At 50.6% G+C, this 25,999-nt stretch overlaps 5 protein-coding genes across 5 annotated transcripts; 2 read left to right on the forward strand and 3 right to left on the reverse strand.

The window, feature by feature from the left end:
• Positions 1-30: 30 nt before the first annotated feature.
• Positions 31-3,990, forward strand: BDR25DRAFT_396541 (large subunit of L-aminoadipate-semialdehyde dehydrogenase). Its single transcript, XM_033698440.1, has 3 exons — positions 31-596; positions 646-3,224; positions 3,294-3,990. The coding sequence occupies exons 1-3, from the start codon at positions 262-264 to the stop codon at positions 3,917-3,919; spliced, it is 3,540 nt and encodes a 1,179-aa protein (XP_033541771.1). The 5' UTR covers positions 31-261; the 3' UTR covers positions 3,920-3,990.
• A 182-nt stretch (positions 3,991-4,172) lies between these two features.
• On the reverse strand, positions 4,173-9,024 carry BDR25DRAFT_296114 (uncharacterized protein; the record flags this gene model as incomplete). The annotated part of the gene is made up of 5 exons (XM_033688893.1): positions 8,003-9,024; positions 6,901-7,506; positions 5,093-6,854; positions 4,433-4,882; positions 4,173-4,369 (listed from the first exon to the last, which is right to left on the reverse strand). The coding sequence occupies exons 1-5, from the start codon at positions 8,969-8,971 to the stop codon at positions 4,173-4,175; spliced, it is 3,984 nt and encodes a 1,327-aa protein (XP_033541772.1). The 5' UTR covers positions 8,972-9,024.
• A 624-nt stretch (positions 9,025-9,648) lies between these two features.
• On the forward strand, positions 9,649-10,743 carry BDR25DRAFT_271175 (uncharacterized protein). Its single transcript, XM_033687247.1, has 3 exons — positions 9,649-9,913; positions 9,975-10,124; positions 10,185-10,743. The coding sequence occupies exons 1-3, from the start codon at positions 9,763-9,765 to the stop codon at positions 10,568-10,570; spliced, it is 687 nt and encodes a 228-aa protein (XP_033541773.1). The 5' UTR covers positions 9,649-9,762; the 3' UTR covers positions 10,571-10,743.
• Positions 10,744-14,214: 3,471 nt separating this feature from the next.
• On the reverse strand, positions 14,215-14,570 carry BDR25DRAFT_241467 (uncharacterized protein; the record flags this gene model as incomplete). The annotated part of the gene is made up of 2 exons (XM_033685744.1): positions 14,215-14,424; positions 14,481-14,570. The coding sequence occupies 2 exons, from the start codon at positions 14,568-14,570 to the stop codon at positions 14,215-14,217; spliced, it is 300 nt and encodes a 99-aa protein (XP_033541774.1).
• A 3,322-nt stretch (positions 14,571-17,892) lies between these two features.
• On the reverse strand, positions 17,893-25,992 carry BDR25DRAFT_361154 (uncharacterized protein; the record flags this gene model as incomplete). The annotated part of the gene is made up of 33 exons (XM_033696371.1): positions 17,893-18,687; positions 18,722-18,776; positions 18,827-18,846; positions 18,889-18,910; positions 18,963-19,016; positions 19,057-19,132; positions 19,213-19,251; positions 19,305-19,363; positions 19,400-19,488; positions 19,544-19,714; positions 19,771-19,972; positions 20,028-20,108; positions 20,144-20,154; positions 20,224-20,342; positions 20,394-20,448; positions 20,477-20,644; positions 20,671-20,703; positions 21,231-21,397; positions 21,497-21,547; positions 21,580-21,608; positions 21,670-21,714; positions 21,820-21,956; positions 22,060-22,107; positions 22,165-22,183; positions 22,241-22,292; positions 22,328-24,993; positions 25,018-25,177; positions 25,211-25,316; positions 25,352-25,390; positions 25,461-25,509; positions 25,543-25,668; positions 25,707-25,785; positions 25,830-25,992. 33 exons carry the CDS (start codon positions 25,990-25,992, stop codon positions 17,893-17,895), a joined length of 5,985 nt encoding a protein of 1,994 aa, XP_033541775.1.
• Between the last annotated feature and the right edge of the window lie 7 nt (positions 25,993-25,999).

Genomic DNA, 25,999 nt, shown 5'->3' on the forward strand with positions numbered 1-25,999 from the left:
CCCGGACAATCTCTCTGCGCGTCCAGTTCCGATGTCGCATGAGTCAAGAGAAATTCCCGATGCGCGCTTTTTATCCCTCTTCTCCCCGCCTGACCTCCGATTTATTGATTTCGTAGTTAGAAGCTGTGCCTCACATCAGTTGCACTTTTCTGCTTTATTTGTTTGGGGTCAATTGCTCTTGAGCCACTTCTTCAACTTCCATATCGTTGGCTGGGGCGTTGCTCATCAAGTAGACTCTCACAAAACTAATTAACCGCGACAATGGGCTCAGTCCCCTCTCTCGACATCCCAGACCCTACTGCCGACCTCCATTGGTCTGATTTCAAGGGTCCAATCCACGAAATATTTGCCTCAAATGCTAGAAAACACCCCGCACGAGCATGTGTCGTCGAGACAGCTACAAGCAGCACTCCAGAGCGGAGGTTCACATATAGGCAGATCTTCGAGGCCACCTCGATTCTGGCACACCACTTCGTGCAACATGGAGTCCAAAGAGGGGAGGTGGTCATGATCTTCGCGCATCGGGGCGTGGATTTGGTGGTGGCCATCATGGCTGTACTTGCTGCTGGAGCTACATTCTCGGTCCTAGATCCACTGTGAGAAGTCCGGGCTTATCGCTGGAACGTTTTCTGATACTTGGCCCAGATACCCTCCAGACAGACAGTGCATCTATCTAGAAGTATCACAACCACGGGCGCTCGTCGTAATCGACAAGACTACTCAGGAAGCAGGTCCCCTTTCGGACCAAGTTCGTGCATACGTAGCAGAAAATCTGAACCTAAGAGCCGAAGTGCCGGCCTTGCAACTGAAGGACGATGGCTCGCTTGTGGGGGGCCCCAAAGACGGCAAGGACTGCCTAGACGACCAGCAAAAACTTAAGACAGACTTGCCAGGCGTTTTGGTAGGACCAGACTCTACTCCAACTCTGTCCTTCACGTCCGGATCGGAAGGGAGGCCAAAGGGCGTCAAAGGCCGGCACTTCTCGTTGACACACTACTTTCCTTGGATGTCAGAAACTTTTGGACTCTCAGAAAATGATAAGTTCACCATGTTGTCTGGAATTGCTCACGACCCTATCCAGCGCGATATTTTCACACCTCTGTTCCTCGGTGCCCAATTACTGGTCCCGAGCAAGGAGGATATCCAGCATGAGAAATTGGCGGAGTGGATGCGCAAATACGGCGCAACAGTGACTCATCTTACCCCAGCTATGGGTCAGATCCTGGTCGGAGGTGCTTCGGCAATTTTCCCTGCCCTGCATCACTCCTTCTTCGTTGGTGACCTGTTGATTAAACGAGACTGCAGAAGGCTGCAAGATCTTGCGCCTAACGTTCGCATCGTAAACATGTACGGCACCACAGAGACGCAGAGAGCAGTGAGCTACTACGAAGTGCCAAGTCGGAGTGAAGCCCCAGAATTTCTCGATGGCCTTGGAGAAGTGATCCCTGCAGGCCGAGGAATGAAGAACGTCCAGCTACTTGTTGTAGATCGCGAGGATCGGAACAAGGTCTGCGCACCTGGACAGAGCGGTGAAATATACGTCCGCGCCGGCGGCCTTGCAGAAGAATACTTGGGACTGCCTGATCTCACAGCTACCAAGTTCGTTGAGAATTGGTTCGTTGACCCACAGAGGTGGGTAGAAGAAGACAAAAAGAGAGTGGAGAGCCAAACAGAGCCCGAACCGTGGCGGCAGTTCTGGAAAGGACCACGAGACCGGTTGTATCGATCTGGTGATCTAGGCCACTATGGACCAGATGGAAATGTACACTGCACGGGACGAGTTGATTCGCAAGTCAAGATTCGAGGATTCCGTATCGAACTTGGCGAAATCGACTCTCATCTCGCTGCTCATCCCCTAGTTCGCGAGAATGTCACCTTGCTGAAACGTGACGCATACGAAGAACCGACTCTCGTCAGCTACATTGTTCCAGAAATGAAGCGATGGTACCAGTGGCTCGAAGAGAGGGGCGCGAAAGATAACCCCACAGACACGAGCATGGTCGGCATGCTCAAGCGCTTTAAATACCTCCGAGACGATGTGCGAGAGCATCTTAAAAAAAAACTCCCGGCGTACGCAGTGCCCTCTGTGCTCGTCCCACTCAGTCGATTCCCCCTAAACCCTAACGGTAAAGTCGATCGTCCGGCCTTGCCCTTCCCAGAACCCCAGCAACTAGCAGCAGCAGGCGCGAGGCGACCATCCCAGCTTGGTAAAGCTCTAACGCCCACAGAAAAGCATGTAGCGGAGATCTGGGCAGGCCTACTTCACAGCGTCGCTGCTGATAGTATTAGCGGTTCTGATTCTTTCTTCGATCTTGGAGGCCATAGCATCATTGCACAGCAACTACTTCTCAAGATCCGGCAACAATGGAAAGACGTCGATGTCCCTATGAACACCATTTTCCAGCATCCCACCCTGCGCGGCTTCTCCGCCAGTATCGACCAGGCCCTAGATCCTATCGGTCTTCGTCTAGATACCGGAGAAGCCATCGAGGACGATGTCGAGGATGAAGATTACTCCGCTGATGCCCGTGATCTCGCGAAACAATTGCGTGACTTCAAGACCAAAGAGCTACTGAATCCCGGACAAGAAGTACATACTTTCCTAACCGGTGCTACGGGTTTCCTTGGCGCATACATCCTCCGAGATCTTTTGTCACGACCCGGGAAAGTCACCGTTCTGGTCCGGGCAAAAGACGCAGACGCCGCTCTTGGTCGCATCAGGGAAACATGCCAAGCTTATGGTATCTGGGTCGACAGCTGGACGTCTCGACTCGAATGCGTGGTCGGCGATCTTGAGAAACCTAATTTTGGCCAGCCACCCGAGACCTGGAATCGCCTTGCTGATGAAGTCGATGTCGTGATCCACAACGGAGCGTTAGTTCACTGGGTCCTGCCCTACTCGCGTCTCCGCGCACCGAATGTACTTAGCACGATGACTGCGCTTGCGCTTTGTGCAGTAGGTAGAGCGAAGAATTTTGGTCTTGTGAGCTCGACGTCTGTGCTGGATTCTGAGCACTATGTCAAGCTGTCTGATAAGAGTCTGGCTGAAGGTGGAAACGGTGTCCTTGAAGCGGATGACCTGGAAGGGTCACGCAAGGGTTTAGGAACGGGCTATGGACAGAGCAAATGGGCGGCGGAGTACTTGGCAAGGCAAGCCGGGAAGAAGGGGTTGAGGGGTGTTGTAGTGCGGCCAGGATATGTAACCGGCGATCCTGTGTCTGGAAGTAAGTATATATTTTGCCCTATTACTCCAACCCTCATAAGAGACCATGATGCTAACCAAAACCAAACAGCAACAAACACTGACGACTTCCTGATCCGCTTGCTAAAAGGCTGCGTCCAACTCCACTCTCGACCTGCCGTCACAAACACCATAAACATGGTCCCCGTAACCCACGTCTCTCGCATTGTCGTCGCCTCCACTTTCTCCCCACCCACATCCCCCCTCGGCGTCGCGCAAATCACATCCCATCCCCGCATAACCATGAATGCTTTCACGGGCGCTCTCGAGAAATTTGGCTACAACGTCCCGCAAGTCACTTACGACGTCTGGCGCAAGAACATGGAGTTATACGTCGCGGGTCAAGGCGAATTCGCAGACGCGAAGGATGAACACGCGCTCTTGCCGTTGTATCATTTCGTCACAGGCGATCTTCCTGCCGATACGAGAGCACCGGAACTAGATGATAGGAACGCGGCGCAGGCGCTGAAGAGCGATGCAATTTGGACGGGCGAGGATTTGAGTAAGGGCGCGGCTGTGATGGAAGATACTGTTGGTGTGTATGTGGCGTATTTGATCGAGCTAGGGTTTATGCCAAAGCCGGAGAAGAGCGGAGAGAAGGTGCTGCCGAGGTTGGAAATTGGTGACGTTGTGAGAGAGGGAATGAAGAGGGTTGGTGGGAGGAGGGGTGTTGCTTAGGTCGTAGGGCTGAGGCATGAGTTCTTAGTTTTCGTATTCTAGTTGGGGTGTGATAGAAAAAAAGTGATACGATATATGTATACTGGGGGAAAACTCTTTTTGTTTTAATACTGTATCACTGCTACGTTTAGGAAATGGCCGTACTGAGGAGCCTGAGACTGACATATCTTATGTGAAAATATACAAATCAAAAGGTGCTGATAATGCTCGCGAGCTGCACACCACCTCCACCACCACCACCGCTTCCTTACTATCATAATCCTACTTTCCCCCCAACCCCACCTCCCTCCCTCTTCTCCCTCTCCCCAGCCTCCTTAACCAACCGCTCCGCGTCGGCCAAGACATCAGTCCCAACCCGCCACGTCCTGAGCACCACGCCTTTTTCTGCAAACACTTGTTCTGCTCTAGCCCATCTCTGTCTCCAGAGTATTTCGCGTTTGTTCATACCGGCTTGTGCGAGATCATTGTATCCATTGCCATTTCCATTTCCACTCCCATTTCCATTGTTGATACCGTTTCCATTCGTAGTGTTGTTTCCATTCATGCCAAGTGTAGAGCCAGTGTTCGTGCGATTCAAATTCGCGTTTGGATATTGCGTGGATGTCGTTGTAGAGTAGGAATTCGCATGTTGCGTCACTGTAGGGCGAGTCGAGGGGTGAGGCAAGTTGGGGGCATAGTTCCATGCGCTGGCAGCTTTTGTTCCGACATATGAGGATGCGACTGCTGGATAGGATGTCACGCCTTTCCTGGGAGGAGGCGGCGGAGGTGGGGTTTTCTTGACTCCTTCGCCCTGTTCAGAGGAAGGGTTGGAGGCTTGAGCTTGTTTTAGTGTCGGATTGGAAGGCTGTAGGTAGGAAGATGCGGAAGGAAGGTTGTTATAAGCGGACAGGAGCTTGTCTCTTGCCATGCCGGCGTATGTTTGTTGGGAAGGTGGGATTGAGGGTTTGGGTGCGATAGGAGGTTCTGATTGCGTCGGAGGGATTGGCTGGGATAGCGGGCTGGATTGGTGGACGGTAGATGATGGGCGCCTCGGCTGGGGCGGTGGTGGGGCTTTTGATATGGATGATCCGGTTGCGAGTTGGGCTTCGCCTGATGAACTACGGAGGGCAATGGGTTTTCTTGGACGCATGGGTGGTGCTGATTTTGCGCTGCTTGTAGACGATACAGAGCCACGATGCGCAGACTTCTCGGCGAGTGTGTCTGTAGCCAACCGGCGAAGGGCTGGCGTAGATTCTGGCTCGTCATCAGATAGGTTAATGAGCTTCTCCACTGGCTGTGGAGGTGGCGGCTGCGTAGTCTTGCGGGCAGGGAGTTTGGGTCGGAGCTCAGGGTGGTCTTCATCTATCTGTGGGAATATGGATCTCGATTTTCGTCCGTTGTCATTATCCATGTCGCGAAGGGAAGCTTCAATAGCTGCTCTAAGCTCCGGGTCTTCGTCTTCTCCAAAGCCGCTAGACGACGTGGTGTAACGGCTCGGCGTGCTTCCGCTTCCACGCTGGGAAGGTGAAGACGACCGGTCCCCTGGGATAGGACCTACCGAAGGGTCAAAGAACCCTCCACCAACCGGCGTTGTAACATCTCTGATGAAGACAGCAAGAACTCGCCCGGGATTTTCGAGGACGAAATCGGTGTAGACCTCGAGGTCGGCTTCACCGCTATCGCCGACTAGTATGAAGCTTCTCTCGGGGAAGTCCCGAGCAATCTTATCGAGCGTGCTCTTCTTCCGCTCTGCCACGGGTTCGAAGATCCCTTGAAGCATTCCACTGTACTGCTTCAAATGAAAAGATCCAGGTGGAAGGCCGGCCATTGAGAAGAACTTCGAGATGACAGGATACAGTTGCCAAGGAGAATTGGATACATAGTGGAATTTCACTCCCATTTCCGCCATCTTAGTATACCACTCCTTGACGCCCTCAATTGTAAGATCACCTAGTTCTCGGATGAATGCATTCCGGAAGATTTCTCGAGCGCCGCTACTGATTGCAGAGTGTTTGATTGTATCATCGATATCGCTGATCAAGCTGACACCGCGCGGTTCCGTGACTATGATTTCCTCCGTTGCGGACAGTTTATCTGATGCTAGGATCCGGACATGTGTGGGAATGAAATCTAATGCTGCTCGAACATTGAAGTGGCCCGAAGGATTGGTATACACAGTCCTCTGCTTGGATATTTCGTCATTGTAGAAGAAGACGCTTATCGGTGTATTCGCCATGGGAATAGCAAGGAAATGCCGAAGTCTGGCCATCAGATGCGCATTCGCTTCCGCAAGCTCTGCCGGGCTCATATTCGCAGGTTGTCTCCACGACTCTCGCTTTTGTATTGGTTTGATCTTCTCCTCGTCTTTGAAGGAACTGGAGGACGGGGTTGGCGAGACCTTTTGCGGGCGCAGATGACCCCTTGAATCTGATGATCGAACACTATCTCTACTTTGCGCACGGTATAGATAAGTATTGTCAGAGTCGTCAGGGGTTGGCCTCTCGCTGTAGGCTCCCTGAGAGGCTGCTTCTGCCTCTTTTTCACCTTTCCTAAGAATCTCTTCGGCCTCCCTCGCGGTCAGAATATCATCACGCTGCGCCTGCCTTACCCGTGCTCGTTCGCTGTGACCTATATTCCCCGGGCTTGGTTCCCTGCTGCTGGCAGGACTCATGTTGGCGCTTGGAGGTCTTGTGCCAGCGGGTGGTGCCTGTATTCCTACAAGCTGGCGGGCTAGGCCAATGAAGAGCCTTTGCTTCCTCGACATTTGCCCTTTGTGCGGGGAGTAAATCCACCCTCGAACATCGACATCCACGAGAGCATTGTCATCCTCATAGGCATCCCATTGCTGTTTCCAAAACTCTGCATCTCCAGCGCCGGTCAAGTCTCGCACGTCGCGGCCGTCTCCCGGGGTGTCTTGGATGGTGCCAGGCTCTGCTTGGGGCTGTCGGTGGTCAGTCTGGCTCCAAACATCCGTCATGACTTCGACTTGCCTTGCTCTTAACATGCTTCCTCGCATAACTCGGAAACAAAACCATATCCTCATCCCCGTTCCTCACAACCGCCGCATCTGGGAAGCTCCCCGGCGTATCATCCTCATACTCGTACGCCGACTGGTTCCTGCTGAAGCCGGGGGCATACTGCTGCTGGTACGACTGTCTCAACTCATTCGCCGCCTTCAAGTACCCCGCCAACTTCTTCCTCCTAGCACCAGGCTCGCGGGCCCCATAGCTCTCCGGGTAACTCATTGCACTTCTCCTCGATGAGTCTGAGCCGTACGGCTGTTGCATCAACTTCTGCCGTCGCAGCCGAACCTCATTTTCAAGGTAATCGGAGCCTAGAAGCTTTCTCGTATGGCCGCGCAATCTCTGCAGGATCCCCGGTTTCCTCTTAAGTTTGAGCGCCTGCCTGTACAGAATGTATCTGTATATGCGTGACTGAGTCCGGTGTTGGAGGGAAGGCAGGGTCTCGTGGCGGAACTTAGAAAGGCGTGCGCGTGCCCGCTGTCTCGTGTGCGGGAACAGGTATCGCAGGAACGATGCGGTGCCGTGGGCGGTGGGCTTGCGGCGGAAAGGAGGTGTGGGCATCCAGGCCTGGAGCAAACTCCGTTTCTTGTTTGTGGGGGTGCGAAGGGGGGACTTTTAGGGGCGGAGGGGATGGCATTGCGGCCAAAATGCATCGAAATGTGAGATTCCCGCTCTGACAGCCCGGACGTCATCCTGACCTCCCCGGCCGAAAACCATGGCCACGGACTATCCACATCCAATCCGACCTTGGAACATCTACGAACTAGTACTTTGAGTCGTGTGGTTATGAATTATCTTAGCAAACACACGTCTACATTCCATACAGTAACTCCAAATCACTACGTGTTGAACAGGGCTTTGGCCGCTACCTAAAGATACTATCTCGGTAGGGCACAGTTCCAGTTGAATACGGAAATGATATATTGATACTGCAGGTTTAGAAAACAGACCAAACCCCCCTTGAGGTGCGTATTGAATTGCGCCACAGCTCGGAGCAGAATTCCTTCCAAATAAAAGCAGTCTGCCCCTCCCTTCGAGTGCAGAGTCACTTCTTCAATATCCCCTCCAAAGCCTCTTTCACAGGGGGTACATCTTCACCCAGAACTTGGATAATTTCCGTCCAGACCCGCGCGGCAATCTTTTTATTCTCTTCACCACCAAGGCTTGGAGCAATCGGCTGGATCTGATCGTGTTGCCAAAACCTTCCGTGAACGCCTTCACCTTGCGTTGTTCCACTTACAATCATTCTCGAGCCCTGTTCCGGGGTGCGCATGAAGACTGCCGCGAAGATGGCGAGGCCAATTGCAACACCAGGGAAGTTGAAGTCTCGCCCGATCTCCGTCTTTACGGCACCAGGACATATTGAAGTGATGAGGACATTCTCACAAGAAACCTCTGCAGCGAGTGTGCTCGCAACGAACATGAGAAAGAGCTTGGAGAGCGAGTATTGTTTTCCGCCGCCAAAGTTTTCTGGAGCATTGTAGGCCTTGAGGATGTTGTCGCCTTTCAGTATTTTAGAGTCAATCTTGGCGTTTTGGTGAAGGCCTGAGTTCACGAACTCTAGGACTGGGATCTTGCCAGTGATTCGTTTTGACTCCTGAAGCTTGGGGAGGAGGAGGATTCCGAGAAGGGCTGTCGAAATAGTGTTCACTTGAAGGGTCTCTTCCCAGCCTTGCGTTGACTGCACAAAGCGGATTTTACGTACACCTGCATTGAGGACGGCGACGTCCAAGTGGTCAAGCGTATTCACCCGCTCAGCGAAAGCGACCACACTATCATAAGAGTTCAAGTCGAGTTGCCAGACCTCCAGTTGGTCCTTCTTGCTGGTTCGGGATTCGATAATCGCTTTGGCCGCGTCTCCCTTCTTCAGATCTCGCACAGCCAGAATGACCTTGGCTGCACCCAATGCGGCAAACTTTGCGGCTGCTTCGATTCCTATTCCCGTGTTCGCGCCGGTAACGATGACATTCTTTCCAGAAAACGACTCCCCAGTGGTGTCCTTCGGTGGGTTGATCCACTTGTTTGAGAACATGCGGAAGAGAAGCGCCATGCTGACAGTCACTACAGCACGAGCTAAATGTGGTATTTGCAAGAAGGGGAATGGAAATTCGCGCCCTTGTTTCGCTCTCAATGGGCGATGAAATGCGTTGGCGGTTGACGGCGAATGGCAACAGTAAATGTGTTCTCAATGCTCTGCGAGCGTGAGCCCTGTTAGTGGAGCTATTTGGAATAGATATGAGACGTAAGGACAACAACAATAGAAGGAGCGGACAGATGCCAGTTTTGAAAGGGAATCGATATTTGTATAGGGAAGTTCGTGTGAAGAGAGCAGTCTCTTTAAATGATCTGCCCTTCGAACACCCCCAGGCTTGGTTTGGCCGGGTTTCCACAAAAGTTGCCCAGACCTCGTGAAGCTTCTCGGATCTGGGGGACGAACCACAACCTCTCATCCGACAACCTTCTGAAAGCAACTTTTAAGTCGTCTTGCAGAGCCCTTGACTACTGAAATAGACGGAATACGAAGAATCGATTGAAGACTTGATTGAAGCTTTACGACTTCGAGGATGCAAATGCAAGATGAGAGGGATTTCTGTGGAACATCACATAGAGACCAAAGCTCCACTACCGCAAAGGGCTAGCGTCGGTGCCGGAACAGCTAATGTTCCATGCTGGTGAAATTCCGATGTTAATCCGGGAACTCGTCGTCAACAGCTGTGAAAGACCAGTCGATGAAAAACCCGCCGCCGCGCTCGCCATGACCTCGCCCTTCCCTCACCACTCCCGACACCGCTGAACCTTCTCTCCACCTCTCAACCAATACTAATTCGGAGAGCCCCAGTCATGTCGTACAACCCGAATCCACCCCACGGCAACCCCGCGGGAGCTCAAGACATGGCCTCGAACTTCAGTGCCATGCTCGCACGCTCAATGCAGCCTCCCCAGGCGGAGGGTGCCATCGCCGAAGCTGCGAGCACACCACCGCCTGCCGCTGGTAAGATCGTTGCACTTGCCAAATCTACAACTCTCGCTGGGAGCTCACCCATGCTCGATAGGCTATGGAGGAGTGTACAATGCACCCCCGCCGAGCCAATACCACGCCGCTCTTGGCCCAGCTTCAGTGCCGCAGTCCCAGGCCGTCTTACCAGTTGATCTGCCGCCGCAAGCGTTCTTGACGTCCGCTATGCTTCTCGACCTGGTTGACAGTATGTCTCTCTGCGTTCGTACACAAGAACACGCAGAGAAATTGTTTAACAACTTCATAGAGAAGATCACGGTTCTCCTCCGTGACGAGACCGAATTCATCGGCATCCTCCGGTCCTATGATCAATATGGAAACCTCGTCCTCACTGAAGTGGTACAACGCTGGAGCGCTGCAAACCCAGAATGGGAGAATGACAACACCCTCCGAAAGTGGCTCATTGCTGACGTTCGCCAGCCAGGCGTGCAGATCGTTCGAGGAGAGAATGTCATGATCGCCGGTACCGTTGATCTCGACAGGGAGGACGACCCGAGACAATGCGCGTTTGGTCCCGAGAAACTCGTCAAAGAATTGGCAACTGCCCAGAAGGCTGCCAAGAAAGTTGAGAAGGAGAAGCAGGCCAAGAAGCTTAGGAAGGCCGGGATCGAGCCGGGTTTCGATTTGCAGTGATCATTGGAGTATGGAGGGAGCTGCATTGATGCATTTCACATACGAATTAATTATGGTGGAATGAGCTTGATGTTAGGCGCTAGCATGAGCGGCTACGTTTGTTATGGTAAACTAAATGATACCAGGACAACAATGTCCACCGGGGATTAGCTTTCTCTCATGATGGATTGCTGTGGTCTCACTTCATGAAGACTCACGAGCTACGAAATGCATCCTGATCAGAACCTCGAACACACTTTTATAAGTGATGATGTGAATTCATAAGCATATCGCCGAACAGTTCTTCCAAAGGTGAGCATGCATCAGGATCTTGTTGAATTGTATGACTATCTCGAGCTAACATTTCACCTCGAAGCTACTGGTATATATTCATGTCACTATCCGGGCTATGGAAGGGTGGATAGACCATATTCTTCATTAGTGTGACTAGCTATCGAGATGTATCTATGACTGGTTTGATGTTTAACAGGCCCCAGAGGTGATTGCCCAATGTTTTGGTCAAGTCTACAGTGACATAATCTGAGCATATTGGGTTGGGTACTGATTTAGATGCAAATAAGGACTTCAATAAGACGCCTTTGCACAGAGGGGGTGCAAAGAAAGAGAGCAACTCCTGAAGAGTGCAGGTACAGTGTGCGAGATACGAACGAAAAGAGATTCGTCTAAGATATCTTAGGTGGCAAACGTAGAAATCAACATGGCAAGGTTGTGGCTTCCCGAGTAGCTTATCTAATCGCAATGCATTTGCGAACAGCTCGGCGACGAAGAACCTCACTTAACGCAACGTTCGAGCCTTCGAGGCGAGGTGAACATCACTGGTCAACTCCATTGCCAGTCGTTGTTTGAATATAGGAGAAGAGTTGATCCCGTCAGACTCGGTCTTATCTCCCTGCGGGTGTCTGGACGTGCACGATACGATTCGATTCCAGCCTGGCTACAGCCCCCTTTGTGAGTCCTCGATTTCCTGAGCATGATCCGACGAACTTCTCACTCAGGTTGAAGAGCTCCAGCCACCGTTATCTGGATTCAACGCTCAAGTATAGCCTTGGGGACGGAGGTTCCCCCGAGGTCCTCATCCAACCGAAGACAAGGTCCAACATTAAATAGGAGGAGTGGAGATCGTTATTAACATATGGTAATCGCGAGGGGCCCTCGTGACACACACTGGTCCTAACAATCTTGAGAGCCGAGGTATAGTGTGCCTGAAGCATGGCTCTTTGGAAAGGGGGGGGGCGGTTGAGATCTTTCGTTTCATTGCAGTCTTTGCAAGGGATGAAGTGACCTTGCCAGACACGTCCTCTTCCGACGGCTGCGGACTCATTACGTCGTCTGGTGTGGGGGTTTAGGGGTCGTTCTGTTTGGACGGTGTTGGGCTTGGTCGGTGGGTGCCAAAGGAATCGTTTTCCTAAATCAAGATAATACGGCCAGAGCAGACATTTAGGGTAGGTACATATTCGTACCTCTTTGCTTTTTACTTATACCAGCTTATGCGCCCTGGTAAGGGCTAGCAGTGGAAATAACGCGCCTCGGGAGCTCTTGAGGGTCCGACCTCGGTCGCTACTCGCGGTTCCATTGCCGTAAAGTATCCACTCTGGAGTGCCAGATTGAGTATGAGGCGGCTGACGGCTCGAACGATAGTTCTCGCGGGAGGGCCGAGCCCGCGGTGAACAGGCAGCTGAGATCTTTCTCTGGCTAGTGTGTTTGCTCCATCTGGTTACCCTCCTGAGATCCCTTGTGGATTGGACATGAGGCAGGAGGTGCGGCACCCGCGTCCAGCTCTCGAAGGAAAGGGGCCCGAGGGGTCGAAGGGGTATAAGAACCTCCTTGCAGCCATTGAATTGTCGAAGAGTTTGTCGCGGTTTCATGCTTCCGAGAACGAAGCACGCCTGCCAACCCCCTTTTGGAGTGTGCAGTCCGAGATCAACTTGTTCGCTGCTCAAGGCCCTCCAGGACGGTGACCTCAGAGTGCGATAGAAGAGAGCGTTATCCAAAGAATGAAGAGATAAATGGGCTTCTTCCTACTTGTCGGCGTTGACCGGGGGGCTGTACGGACCGCTGAGTCGACAACTACGTCCTCTGAGGTTCTATCAGAAACCGTGCATAATTTGCAGAAAACAGCGAAATGAGGTCGATTCCAGGTGAGCGAGAAGTTCAGTGAGAGGGATTTCAGCATGATGGCGTCGCTGGCTGTTGTGGGGTTGAGATGCGATTTGTAGGAGGAGCTAAACGCTAGCTTCTTGGGTGAGCCAGCTGGGACTTCACGATAAACCTCCATCCTTCTCCTCCGCACCATCTTTATTATCACTCTTCAGCACCATCGATAATAAAGGTTCCTCGTATCAACAGCTCCTGCTTAGGAACATAGTACCTGAGTCCCTGATCAACAGCCCACCGCGCAGTAACTCAGCCAGCCCCTACTGAATCGGAGATGCCTCAACCAGGCAACGGCAACCAGTCTGTTAGTTCGAGCAATCCGCTCCCTTCCACACTCAAACGTGTCGAGAGATCGTTTTCGTAGTACCGTAGTCATTCTTGTAGAATGGCTACGCACACTGAGACTTCTCTATTCGGGGATGACTAGACACTTTCCTTAGAGTACAGCTTTCTGTCTGTGTTTCCTGGAATGTTCTTTGGGAAAGGTAAGCCATCGAAATGACAACTGTGTTGCAAGAATGGATGAACTGGAGAGGAAGAAGCCTCTAGCATACAAGAACTGATGTCCCTACAGCGAGAAGCATTAGAGCTGGCAACCCAACGCCAAACTGACTTTACTGATTGCGACCGGGCGATCGGGCAACCGCGGAAAACGAGAACGATCAAATAGGGAAGAAAGGAAGTTAAGAAAAGGAAGTTAGGATTATGAGCACACAAGAGGTGGATCTAAAAGTTGGGTCAAGAGAAGCCGCTGCATACCAAAACCGCTCGAGCTGTGTCCGACTATGCCCCTTCCACGTAATTGCAGCCAGCCGGACCACCCCTTGTCATTCTGAATACGGTCCATCGCTCTGACACCTAGATTCAACCAGTCTTGCGGATATACGACTTGTGGGGTCCTGGTCTACAGAATATCAGAAGTGCCTGACATCTGTGCCGCCTACACCTTACCTACCTCCGCCTCGTGGCTCATCCTTAATGGTGTCCACCCCTCGATCTCCGGCTGCGTTGGATATCTGACTCGAGTGTTCCGCAAATGGAGCAGATTCAACTCTTTTTTCTCGACAGAGGGTGTCCAATAACGCGTTGTCCCCATAGTCTTGCCTCTATCCTCGACGGATTACATGTCTCTTACCGGATCATACGGCGGTCGCGGCTCGCTTGCAGCCTTTCCCGGCCCCTCTCTGCTTTGTGGCTGTTGCACACTCCCCAGCTGGGCTTGATTCTGGATGTGAGCTGCAGAATGTCCTAGTTGCTGCGTTTGCGACTGCTGCATGCTGCCGCTCGGCGAGGCTGTAGGCTGCGTACTTTGCAATTGCTGTATGCTACTCTCTGGCTGGGCTTGGCTTTGACTTTGGGACCCGGAACTTGAGCCTGCCATCCCGGAGGGCAACATACTACCTTCGGCTAAGTTTTCGTTATAATTAGCTCCTATACATGCATATATATGCTAATCTGCCAGGGTATGCATATAAAGACGGCGACACGCCCTACGTACTGTATCTTCGTTGAATATCTCTCAGGAGCTGTGAGACTCTCCACTTCAAAATTATCATTTCCACAGCCGGGATGCCTTCTGCAACCAGCCTATTGTTTATCCCCTCTAACATGGAGTCCTTCACGTTCGCTGGAATATGGATCCACCTCGTCCAATTTGGGTGTGCTTCCGAGAGTTGTCTGGCTTCCTCCTTGGTTATGAACTGCATATCGTCAGACTCTGACTCCACGTATCGACATCCTATCCCTTTGTACTCACATAGAACCTATCCCATTGCTCTCTGTTGTGTCCTGCAGCTGCCCGGACCTCATTGACGCCGGCGTTTACCTTGAGGCTCACTTGACTCATATTCTCTCGACCGATCCAGCGACGAAATGTTCTCTGCAAAGATAGATCGACCAGTTCTGGATTCTTGAGAAGCGTGAGGTTTTAGGGCACAGCGGTTCTCCCCGCTTCCGCCTAGCCTTGGCGTTATTTGTTTTTGGTGAGGCTGAGGTGAGTGACACTGACGCTGCTCGGGCCAGAAGGAATCGGAATCGGCGGTGGCGCTGAAGTGCTTGTGCGTCTTGGTCGGAGGGGCATCATTGGTAGAGAATCATCGAGGTAAGAGGCGGCAATTTCTGTTTTCGAATGTCTAGGATGCTGAAGCTTACGCCGCGATTGTCCTTCGTGTCATATTGATATCGTGGTGAACCGTCCACGATCTCATTTCAGCTTTCGGAGTTGGGCTTCATGCTGTGCTACCAGTTCGGCCATCTTCAACACGGGAACGGGAAGCGCTGCGCCGGAGCACGACCTCACTAGTCCAAGGATTATTGATATTCATTTTGCAATAATGCTAATACCAGGTTGGTGGTACAAATACTGGGACACTGTAAACCTCTCAGGCTGTTTCGAAAATCAAGGTCAGCTCATTATTCTCTAGCTCAGCCAACACCAAGGCGTTCTTCAGGAAGGGTCCGGAGTTCTCCAAGCGGATGACATAAGCGTCTCCTATCTCCCTTCTTGCTGGTGGGCCAGGCTTCCTTTCAATAAACCAGCACGCTCCGTCGTTGATCAGCCGTCTGACGCAGTCTGCAAAAGGCATCGCAACCCCACTTTTCCGCTACCCTCCGGATGCGGCCCGATCCCAAGTCAGACGGTATGCTTCTCTGTGTTGGAAAACCGGGGGGGCGCGGAAGGTGGGCACAACGGGGATTGGAGAGGATTTGGGAGGGATCGCGGCACGAAGTTTATTCCTCGGACACATGTCTCATCACCCTTCTTCGCCTCCTACCAACGGTTTCTCACCGCTCAGATGGCATCACTTGGCCAGAGACCTCCTGTTGGATAGTCTCTCCTTATCTGTCAAAGCCTTCCTCCACGTCCAGTGAACCTCACGCCATGCCTGTCGTAAAGAGATGGCATTACTTCGGCCATGCGTGCTGAACGAAGGTCACATTTGATTATCCACTGAGATGACGTCTCCGGCTCCTATTACCCTGTCTCCCCGATTTCATCCTGCAGCAATAACCAATGGGAATATCTGGCTGTTGAAGCGGTCTTCGTCACAACCGCCTCGCGAGATCCTCTCTGCTGCCCAACGCCACATTCTTACGCCGTGCATCAATATTCCCAGTCGTTTGACCTCTATTCTCTGAAGATGCGACCAGAAGGCCATTCCCCCAACAAACGCCCTGTTTGAATACTCGCCTTTCTCCGACCTCCAACCGTCATGCTTGAAGGATGCAGAAAGCTGCGTCTGCAGCGCCTTGCCTCATGCGTCTAGGAGATTTTCTCATCTGCTTGACGATCCCCCGCGAATTAAGGTAGGACTGCATTCACTTTCGGTACAAATGGCTTTCGGCCCCGACAGCGGTTGGATGAAGTTGCAGCATTAGGCGTTATTCCTCCTCTACAAAATCGAAGTTGAATAAATTAGCTGGTGCTCGTGATTAGCTCCGGTGATCAAGCACCTCTCACTTATATCAAAGAAGGTATATGAGTCTTCGATTTCCGTAGACATTTCTCGATATGAATCCGGTGTGGATTACTTCATAAATTGTAACGCGATACGTTTCTGTGATCTCCGGCTTTTAGGTACGCTGTGCCAGGCTTCATGCTCTCAGTAATGCAGTTCTTCAAAGTAGTTGAGATTACAGAGACTAGATTCAAAGAAGGCAAAGATTATTGGGATTTCCAGGTTAACCAATATCAATTAAGCGACGAATAAATTACCTGTATTGAAAATCCATGCCTTCTCTCATGGTTACTATGTCCGTCCTGCTGGCTTTTATCAATCTCAAGTATCTCTCCCACATAATTTTTAGCTTCCCTCGTCAATCACATGTATCTTTTTCTCCGAATGCTTATCTCCGTCATCGCCCATCGAATACCCCCTTTCTTTTAATGTGCAGTTCGCCACTGGTAGACACCATACATTGCCAGTTATTATCATTTTAAGATGTTCGATCCAGCTGCAAATCCTATTCGAGGCTCTCTGTTTATGATTTTCGGAACTTCCATCAATGCCGCCATGGCCACAGTCTTGAGCGCTCAACCAATTATTTTATTGTCTGTCGTGGTTTCATGGAGGTCTAAATTTTCATCTTTTAGGTATCATTGTAGCAGCCCTAGAGAACCTAGTGGGAAACATACATCAGAGCGGGCGTGGGTGGTATAAATGCCATTAGATCTGAGGGCAGGAAAGTGGTATCATTAATTTTGGTTAGCTTATTAAGCTGCACAGGTGTCCGGCCACCTTCTATCTCCTTAAGGTGTTCTTATTTCCTCCAATTCTCCCATCTCAAGAACGTTACTTCCACAACTTCAAACCGCAGTCCAAAAAGACTGGGAAATCAAAGGCTATGGACGAAGAGTGTTCTGTGAGGCCACGATAGATCCATGCGTCAGATCCATGCGTCAGATCCATGCGTCAGTTCAAAAAGGATCAGGCATGGAAATGTATGAGAACTGGATCTGTGCACTTACGAGCCAATTATGCACGCTACCAGGCTCGTGCATCGTATGCTTTGACTTCTTCATAGCTATCCAAGGGTTGGGCAATCGGGGAGGCCCTAACGCCACCGCGACTGGGTCGCTTTCACCAGTCCTTGTCTAAACCATTTCTTTCACAGTCCTCGGTCTTAACGAATGTTATTTCCCGTCCTCTAGTCGACACATATTTGGCGTTATCCAGGGAGTTTTAGCCTAAAGATTTATGATTGGAGCCAGAGCTTTGAATCCAGACGAATGAGACTGTTGTTTGTCCATTTGAGAATGCTGGAGGGACTGGAGGCAGTCTGGAAACCTCCACTCATGAGTAAGTCAAGGAAGTATTTTATTCCTTCGCAAAGAAAACAAGCTGGATGACCCATAGACAAGTATCCATAAGACTCTACGCGTATACGACCATAGTCTTGATGTTTCACAGCCTGGTATCGGATGTTGCGAGGCTAAGAGCTCAAAAAGACGACGGAGAAGGGTTTATCTACCTATCTGATCGCATTTCCCTACGGATAGATCAGCACCTGTCAACCACACCAGAAGTGTTCACCAGCGTAGCATATCAAATCGCGGTACTAGGGTAATGGAGACTTGGGAAAAACTTTATTTCTTCAACCTAGAGACACAGTAATAAGTTGCTATCCTTTCTAAGATCCCGGTTGACCTATTCATTTCCGCCATGGGGTCAGGGCCTGCGATCTCCATTTTGCCCCCCCATCGTACAAATTAATTCAAGGCGCCTCGTTATCATCTCCGAAAGGTTTCTTCCGCTATACTGCTCATCGTCCTCTTCCTCGATAACTCGGTCCTCTTCCTTCCTTCCTACTGTGTCCTCTTTTGTCACTATGCCTGTCCCCATCTTTTCTGCCTTTTCTCCTTCCGCATCTTCGCCATCAGACTCTCCGTCCTCCTCTCCCTCGCCCAAACTATCCCCCTCCTCCCGAATATCGACCACCACTACCTGCTTCCCCCTTTCTTTCTCTTTCTCCTTCTCCGTATCCCCTTGAGCCTCTTTAAACGACCGCGTAAGACCGTGAAGCACACCACTGGCCACCTCCAACTCCCGTCGCAGTGAATTGATCTCATCTAGCCTAGTATTAAGACGTTCCGTTAATTTATTCAGCTGCTCCCGGTATATCCGCACTATTAATCCTTGACGATAATTTCCGTCCAGGTATTCTTCAATCTTCCGCCGTTGCTCCAAATCCTTCCGTAGTTCTCGGCTGTACTCTTCAAGGCGATCCTCGAACGATTGAACAATAGGCAGGGTAACTTGAGAAATGGGGATGTGTCCTTCGGGCAGAAGCTTGGTGGGTGTTGTGGGTGGTGGATTCCGAAGGGTTGGAGTTACATTCGTGCCGCTCGTTCCATTCAGTCCGTTCATTCCGTTCATTCTGTTTGTTCTATTTGTTCCATCACCCCCTTTCTTCCTTTTCTTCCCCCCTTTCGTCCCCCTTCTACGTTTCTTTTTCGCTTTGAGCTCGGGGTCATCGCCGTGTAAGGTATCATCGGACATCGTGAAGGTGGCGCGCTGTCAGTTTCGCAGCCGTCTCGGTTTGAAATGAATAGCTTGGTAAGAAGGTTTAAACGATGTCAGAAAGAATAGTAAAATCGCACACTTAGCGATGTAGTGAGAAGGCTGAATGAAAAGTTAAAGATGTTAACATGCGTCGTAGCAGACCCAAAAGCCCAACTGAGCCTTACTGGTTGACAAAGGGAAGGAACTAGTAAAGCGTACTGTTCATCATTTGGCACCTTCTTGAGGCATTTCGCTTAGCGCATCTTCCCCATTTCGGTTGCTCTCCTTTCCTAGGGGAATGTTTCCATTGGTGACGGAAGGCACTCTGACCCAGGTAAAGAAGTGAGTATCAAGATAGCAAGCAAGAATGATTCAACTGGTTGGGGCTGTTGCGAATGTGCTTGCTCTCAAACAACTCTAATCCACGCACAATTGAGCGGTGAGCGACAGTCGCAAGGTTGAAATGAAGGCATTACGCAAAAGTACTTAGGTAGGAAGTGGTGAATGAACTACCACGTGACTTGACTTTCGCCCCAGAGGCAACCATCTAAGAGCAGTTGAAGAAACTTAAAATCCACAATACCGCATCAGTCCCGAAGCGAAATCCCCTTCATAGCCATATAAACCCCAAAAGTCCCTGACTTTCCCAATATTTCAATCACATCAATCAAACATGGTGTCTTTAGGTCCCTTCATTTTTGGTGATGTAAGGTTGCGGGGAGGCGACGGGTGACTTAGTAGGTGGTTACAAACGAGCTGATACTAAATCACATTATTGTGCCTAGCTTGGATAGTCACCCTATATTAGTCAACAAACAAAACGTATGCTCTTTCCCGGTTCGTCGGAAGACCAAAAGTGACAAAGACCGGGAGTTTCACAAAATCCATTTTGAGGTGGTTTTGGGTTCAACATTTCTGGCATCCTTTTTGGGCTGTGGGTAGGCGAGGCATGTTCAGTGACAGAATTTGGTATGCTAGTACGTTCTGCCTTGTTTTCGCACGAGGGTTACCCACTCAGAGGTAGTGTGAATATGTGGTATAAACTGCGGATTTAGCGCCGGGGCATAAAAGAGATATATCCAGAATGTGGACCCTACGATTCCCGCTCATTAGCATCCTTTTCCCAACTTTCAATATTATTATCGTCTTACTGCTGTTAAGGAATGTATTTTTCGAGTCATTAGGCTCAAGAACTAAGCGTAGATTCTCGCTGACGAGAAAACCGACGCTCCATGAAATTCGAGCACTCGCGCGTTTTCTCCATGACGAACAGCCATGTATATTTCTAAAAAGCTCCGCACCATCGAAAAGCATGGGGTCCAGGAATAGGGAGCTTTTGGTCGGGAGCTCGCCAAAATCCAGATACTATGTCCTGAGGTTTCCTTTATTCTCGGGGGTCCGTAGTGTGGGGGTATACGGTTTTGCGCCCTGCGGTGATCCAGAAATCGCATAATGATAGTTGAGGAGTTGTTTTTAGATGCCCAATTCAACTCTAACCATCCAAGAAGACCATTCTCGTTTTAGAGCGAAGGGGAAGCGATTCCGTAAGGAGTCTAGGACGAACAGCAGAAGGGAGCTATGCATATCCAAAGTGGCATCTTGCAAATTCCAGGTGTCTATAGATCACAATCCCTCCCTCACATAGTTCTAAATTTTCAACAAAGGACTGTTTCCCATCTCGGTAATGGTATTGTGCCGTCTAGCAAACGATATGGATACATACTAGGGACTCGACCCATCGAGCTTCCACCCGTGGCCTTCCTGTCTTGGAGTCTATGAGGAAGGCTTGCCTTTTTTTTGTCCACAGTAAAGACGAGAAGCCAGCATAAGAAGAAGTAGAACTAGATTTCAAAATCTTCGGCGTCGATTTTTGAGAGCATTTAGTCCATAGCTCAGTGAGCACTGCCAAACCATGCAGCTAAAAGAAGTTCAATCTTCTCTGACCCCAAATAGACACTTGAGAGCGGATCCCACAACCTAGGTGTGTATCGTACAAACTCTCTATTAGCAGATATCATTGGTGTAGTTTTTATTTTCGGTAGTACCTAGACAAAGTACTAACTATCCAGTAAAAATTTTGTTTATTCGTTCGTTACAATTTAAGCAGATATTTATTGCAAATCTCAATTTGTAATTAGAGGTCCTTAAGTTAGCAACGGTTTGGCATAAATCTAACTGCTAGGGCGGTAGTAATAGCTATTTCAAATTAGAGCTGCATATAATTTAACTAATAGCTAAACTAGTAGAGCGCTCTTGTATTAGCTTACGTACAGTTTTATAGACCCAAAGCTATAAGAACTAGCGGAACAACGGCATCAGCAAAGTATCTATGGTAGAGGCGCGAGGCAGTTAAGTACATTCCATATTACTACTCTCTTATCATCTAAGTAATATGTATAGTACAAGAATCTATCTTAAAATTTACTCAAATATGCTAAGGCTTAGTTTAGGACTGTTAAACTACAAAGCTTGGCATCTACTAGACGTTCAAGTGTAAAAGTCACAAGGAGGCTCAGAGCCACCAACTTACAAATCCCGGCAACTTTCACGATCGAGATAGAGGCCCATGAGTATTTCGGGAGGGTATTCGTGCCCAAACAAAGATAGCCAATAAGGCTCATGATGACGAATGATGTTGGCGCCATTTGGCGGTCGCTTCCATATCCTGGTTCTTGTGTTCGTCTTCAACCAAATAACAGCAAATTTCTTTTACCACCAAGCAGCTGCTCCCAGGAATAACCCTCCGCGCATATGTACTATTGTACATCACTTCCTTCTCTCTGAAACACCACAAACACGTCATCCGACTTCAGTGGTATTTCTTCCCCGAAGGCCACCACGACCATGTCTCACGACTGTTCCACTTTTTGATTCTCGAGAGGCTTGACAACGCACATTGATCGTCTTGTAGTTATTTTTATAGTTTCACGAGCTCGGGTTTACGATATACCGTCTAGCTGAAGACGTTTTATGTCATGGACTGTAACTCTGTAGCCCGCGTAATCCGTAAATCAGGGATCGTTTATTTTATTGGGTGGGCTGAGTTGGGGGGTTGTGTTGAGATGAAGCAATGCCAAAAAGCGGTGTTTATACAGGTGCGAGCAGTCGTCCAATGGAGAGCCATGTGATTGGATATTTGAGTGGTCTCGAGCATTGGAGCTTTTGAGATTGGAACAACCTTCAGATGCTGAAGAACAAACGGCAGTGACACCAATAGCAGCAAAGACGACCTGATTGAGAGACGAGATAGAATTCCTATTATATATATGCCTGTAGGCCCGCTTATCTAAGGCGTTTGAGAACCACAAATGCTCATATCATGACTCATCCCACGAAATCCAATCTAGAAGCCCTCGATCTCAATTTCGCAGAAAGAAAGGCCTAAAAAAAATACGATGAACGAAACAAGCATTACAAGGTGTTAGATAAAAAAGAGACGAGGGTATGAAACTCCACGCTGATGCCAATGCCATGATATCACCATACAACCCCTCCTTCTATTTTTCCAACGGACAAAGCGTAAGCAACTACGCAATCGAATATAACGTCCTTCGGAGTATGAGATACTCAACCTTTCCTCAATGCTCAGCCAACCCGCCACCTCGCATGAAGACGCGCTTGGTTCCTCCGATCTTGCCCAAGTCACCAAAGCCAGGCTTAGGTCTTGCTCCAGACCTGCTCTCAGATCGACTCTCTGCTCGGTCGGTCTGGGGGTCTTTAGGTGTGTGGTCAGATCTCGGCGCACTCGTCATGTTGCCGCTAGCTGTGCGGGCCTTGTTCAGCATTCCTTCGATCCATTCTAATTTCTCGCCACTCAGATCTAATTTCTTTGACTTCGGACCAGCTAGTCCAACTTCATTTCCAGTCCATGAGTGCCTGGAAGAACCTGTGGAAGGGGCTGAAGTCTCTGCGCTCATTCCAGCAGGAGTGTTTGTGATGTTTGGAAGGTTGGAGCTCGCATCATCTCTAGACAAGCCTACGCCGGCAGATTTCTGAGGTGTGGAGTTTGGACTCCCAACGCTAAACCGTCGACTATTATCTCGCCTACTCATCGCACTTTCTGGTCTGGGTGGCGCGACTTCCGGATTCTTGACTTCGATACCTAGAATCTCAAATTTCCCTTCGCTAACAGTGCGCCGTCCATGATGTTCAGCATACTGCCGAAGATATTCGCCGAGATCAGCCCATCCGCCGCCGACTCTCACCATCACGCGCTCTCCGTTCTCGCCGACTCGACGGATAAAGAGTTTGACAGGATGCTCTTTACCAGGCTGCGTCAGGTGATAAAGCTTGATATCGTTGTCGCCTCTCAAAGCCGCCGAGGACCTTCGGCCTGAAGCAGCATTAGCAGAGTCAAAGTCTTGCTTTGCAGGGGACAAGGTAAGTTGGGGGGACTTCATGCCGCTGACAGAGCGAGATGCACGAAGATATCCCTTACTTCCTTTGCTAGTGACTCTGCCTCCCGGCTTCACCTCCGGCGCATCGGGTTCTGGTCCTGATGTCAGGCGAATATGGGCGGGAATGGTAGTGAGAATATCGGAGATCTTGCGTTCCAGGTCTTCCGCGCTGTTGGGAGCCAGGTGCTTGGAGAATTGGGTTGGCGGCCAGGGCGGGGTGTTGTCGATTGCGGATTCCTTTACGTGCTTCAAAGGACGGCGTTTCCCCATTGCTGCATTGAGCGCGGGAGGCGGTGGTTTGGCTTGGCGGTTTGTTGCGTTGCGCACAGAAGGGGATTCTTCGACTGTGCCGGGGGGACTGGAAGGGAACGAGATGCTCGAGGAAATTGAGCCAATGCTGCCACATCGAGATCTTGGTGTCAGAGGTATGTCTGGTAGATCGATAGCATCGACTTGTTCTTCAGTAGTTATGACAAGGAGTGACACGGGGCTGATTGATCTGGGTCGAAAGTGTATCAGTTCGGACCTGGAAGAAAGGGGATCTTCTGAGCTCTCCGGCAAATCATTGTGCACAACCGTGTCCCCTTCTTCGAATACCGACTCTTCAAGAGGACTCGATGGGACATGGTCTGAAGCTATTTCCTGTATTATTTCGTCAACTTCTGCGTGGCACTGGTGCCTAGGTGCCTCAGGGATCGCCGTCTTAAATGCAGTGACGGACCGTTGTTGTTCGACATTCGGGAGCTTAATATATTTTGCTTCTACTGGCTCCGGTGCAGGTTCTTCAGTTGTTTCTATCGCCGCGGGTTCGTCCTTCTTTGGCTCCATTGTGTTGCCGTGATCGGCATGTGCGTGAAGCCTCTCGGAAGCCTCACCAGTTCTGGTTTCAACCCCATTCTGTTCCACCTTCCTCCGAACGTCAAATTCGATAATTCTCCTTCGCGAGACGTGTGCCCATTGCCCATAATCTGCCTCGAGCCCTTCAAAGTTGTCAATCCATTCGTCCGGCAAGCAGTCATCTCGTCCTTCGAGCGTATCTAGCATGCGGTCAAGACGCTGGCCCAGATCTCCAACCTTCCCTTGAAGTACGCCCGAAATGGTGCCCACAGCCTCCTTCCACTTGTTGAACGAGGTGTCTGAGAGATCCTTTGGTGGCTCGAGTGCCTCCCAGCCGAGCCGCATCGCCTTCTGCGAGGTTTGGAGATCGGATAGAAAGTGTGGCGCTTCGCGGAGGATGGAAACACGCGCGGTCCATGTATTGAGTCGCTCCCCGAGTTGATAATGATGCGGTAGTGCGGAAATGAGCGTCTGGGTGAGTATGATTGAGAAGTCGTCCATGAGGGTGTAGTTTTGTCGCACTGCCTCATATCCGGCCGACGAAGGTCTCGATTTGTTTGGACCATGAATATCCAGGACGTGGCCCTTCAACTCCTCGATGTCCAACGTTAAAAGCTCTTCTGATATCTCATCAAGGCGGGCCTCGTGGGCTTCCACCTCAACGGACAGGAGCGAACCCCAGTACTCCAGCGGACCAATACTGCCAATAGCTCCATTCGAGTCTTTCACATGCTCCCGGATGTGCGCCTCTACGCTCCTCCTGCGTGTCTCTCGGTAGGCCTCGCTGGGCTGCTCAAAGGTGCCTGACCAGCCCCACTTGTCGATCTCCTCACACCAGCTCTTCAGTCGTTGCGCTGCCTTTGCGACCCTCGCACCCAAGTCTCTCTCTGCCGGCGTGAGATTCTCGATGCAAGCGAAGATCTTGTACTCGTCGCGCGTGGTATCGAATGGGACTGGTTTCTCGGTAAAAGCTCGCAGGGTGGTGCTCGGGGACATGTCGCGAAGATTGCTCTCCTCAGAGCCCCCAGCCGTTCTTCCGATCCGCCGGCCAGGTGACATTGTAGGCGATGAGGCTCGTCGGGGAGATATTGGGGGAAGGAAGCGCGGTGTGGTTGAGAGGCCCGACATGGTGACAATGGGATGGAAGGAGCTGTATATGCATGTAGAAGGCGGAGAAGAGGAGAGAGAGTGGTGATTGCCGGCGGGAAGAGCTGGTGCTGTGATTGTTAGTGGTTAGTACTGTTTGTGACAGACTCCCTTTGAGTCTGCCTCTGACTGCTGTTGACGTGTTTTGGCTGCATCATGGCCGCCAGAATGGTTGGCCGGGATCTGTTCTTTGCTTTTCCGCTGGCCAGCCTGAACGGGAATAGTCGGATCGCTCAACAAGCCACAGGCAACGCCACCATCTCTCTCTGCTCAACCTCACCGCGCTCATCACACATCCCTCATTGCTCTCCCAGCTTCATTAACTTCCTCATCTCCTCGCTAAATGTGCGCGACCTTCCATTCAAGCCTGTTCTTGATATTCGGCACGTATTCCGTATCCCGTCTTCCGGCTCTGTGCAGTCGCTCAGCCTGTCACCGCCGATCCTTGTCATTCCCAGGATCTGGTCCTGAATAAAGTACGCAAATGCGAGAAGCATTTCCTGAATCTGCCGACGCTGTACGTCTCGTGTCCACTGCGGGGTGAATGGGCTGGTATCTGGACCTTGGGAGATGTTTATCGCCTGCCCCTCTGCATATCACTGTCGTGATGAATGCCAAGCCACATTAATACTCCAGCCCCGCGTAAATGGCCTTGCAACCTCCCGAATGGAGCCTGAAGCTGTTGGCAAGGGTAAGCTGTTTATTCCCAAAAGGCCAACCTACTTTGGCAGGACCACTTCCACGGCATCATTTCCGTTACTCCAAGATAGCCGGCATGAATCGTCACTAGTGTAACTCGCCCCATTAACCTTATCAATGTTGTTCTACCGCTTCTCTCATATTTCTTCCTCGTTACCGCACTCACTCTCACTACTTCCTTATTCATGTTTCCT

Source organism: Lindgomyces ingoldianus (genome assembly GCF_010093535.1).
Source record: "Lindgomyces ingoldianus strain ATCC 200398 unplaced genomic scaffold BDR25scaffold_42, whole genome shotgun sequence".
Lineage (NCBI taxonomy): Eukaryota > Fungi > Ascomycota > Dothideomycetes > Pleosporales > Lindgomycetaceae > Lindgomyces > Lindgomyces ingoldianus.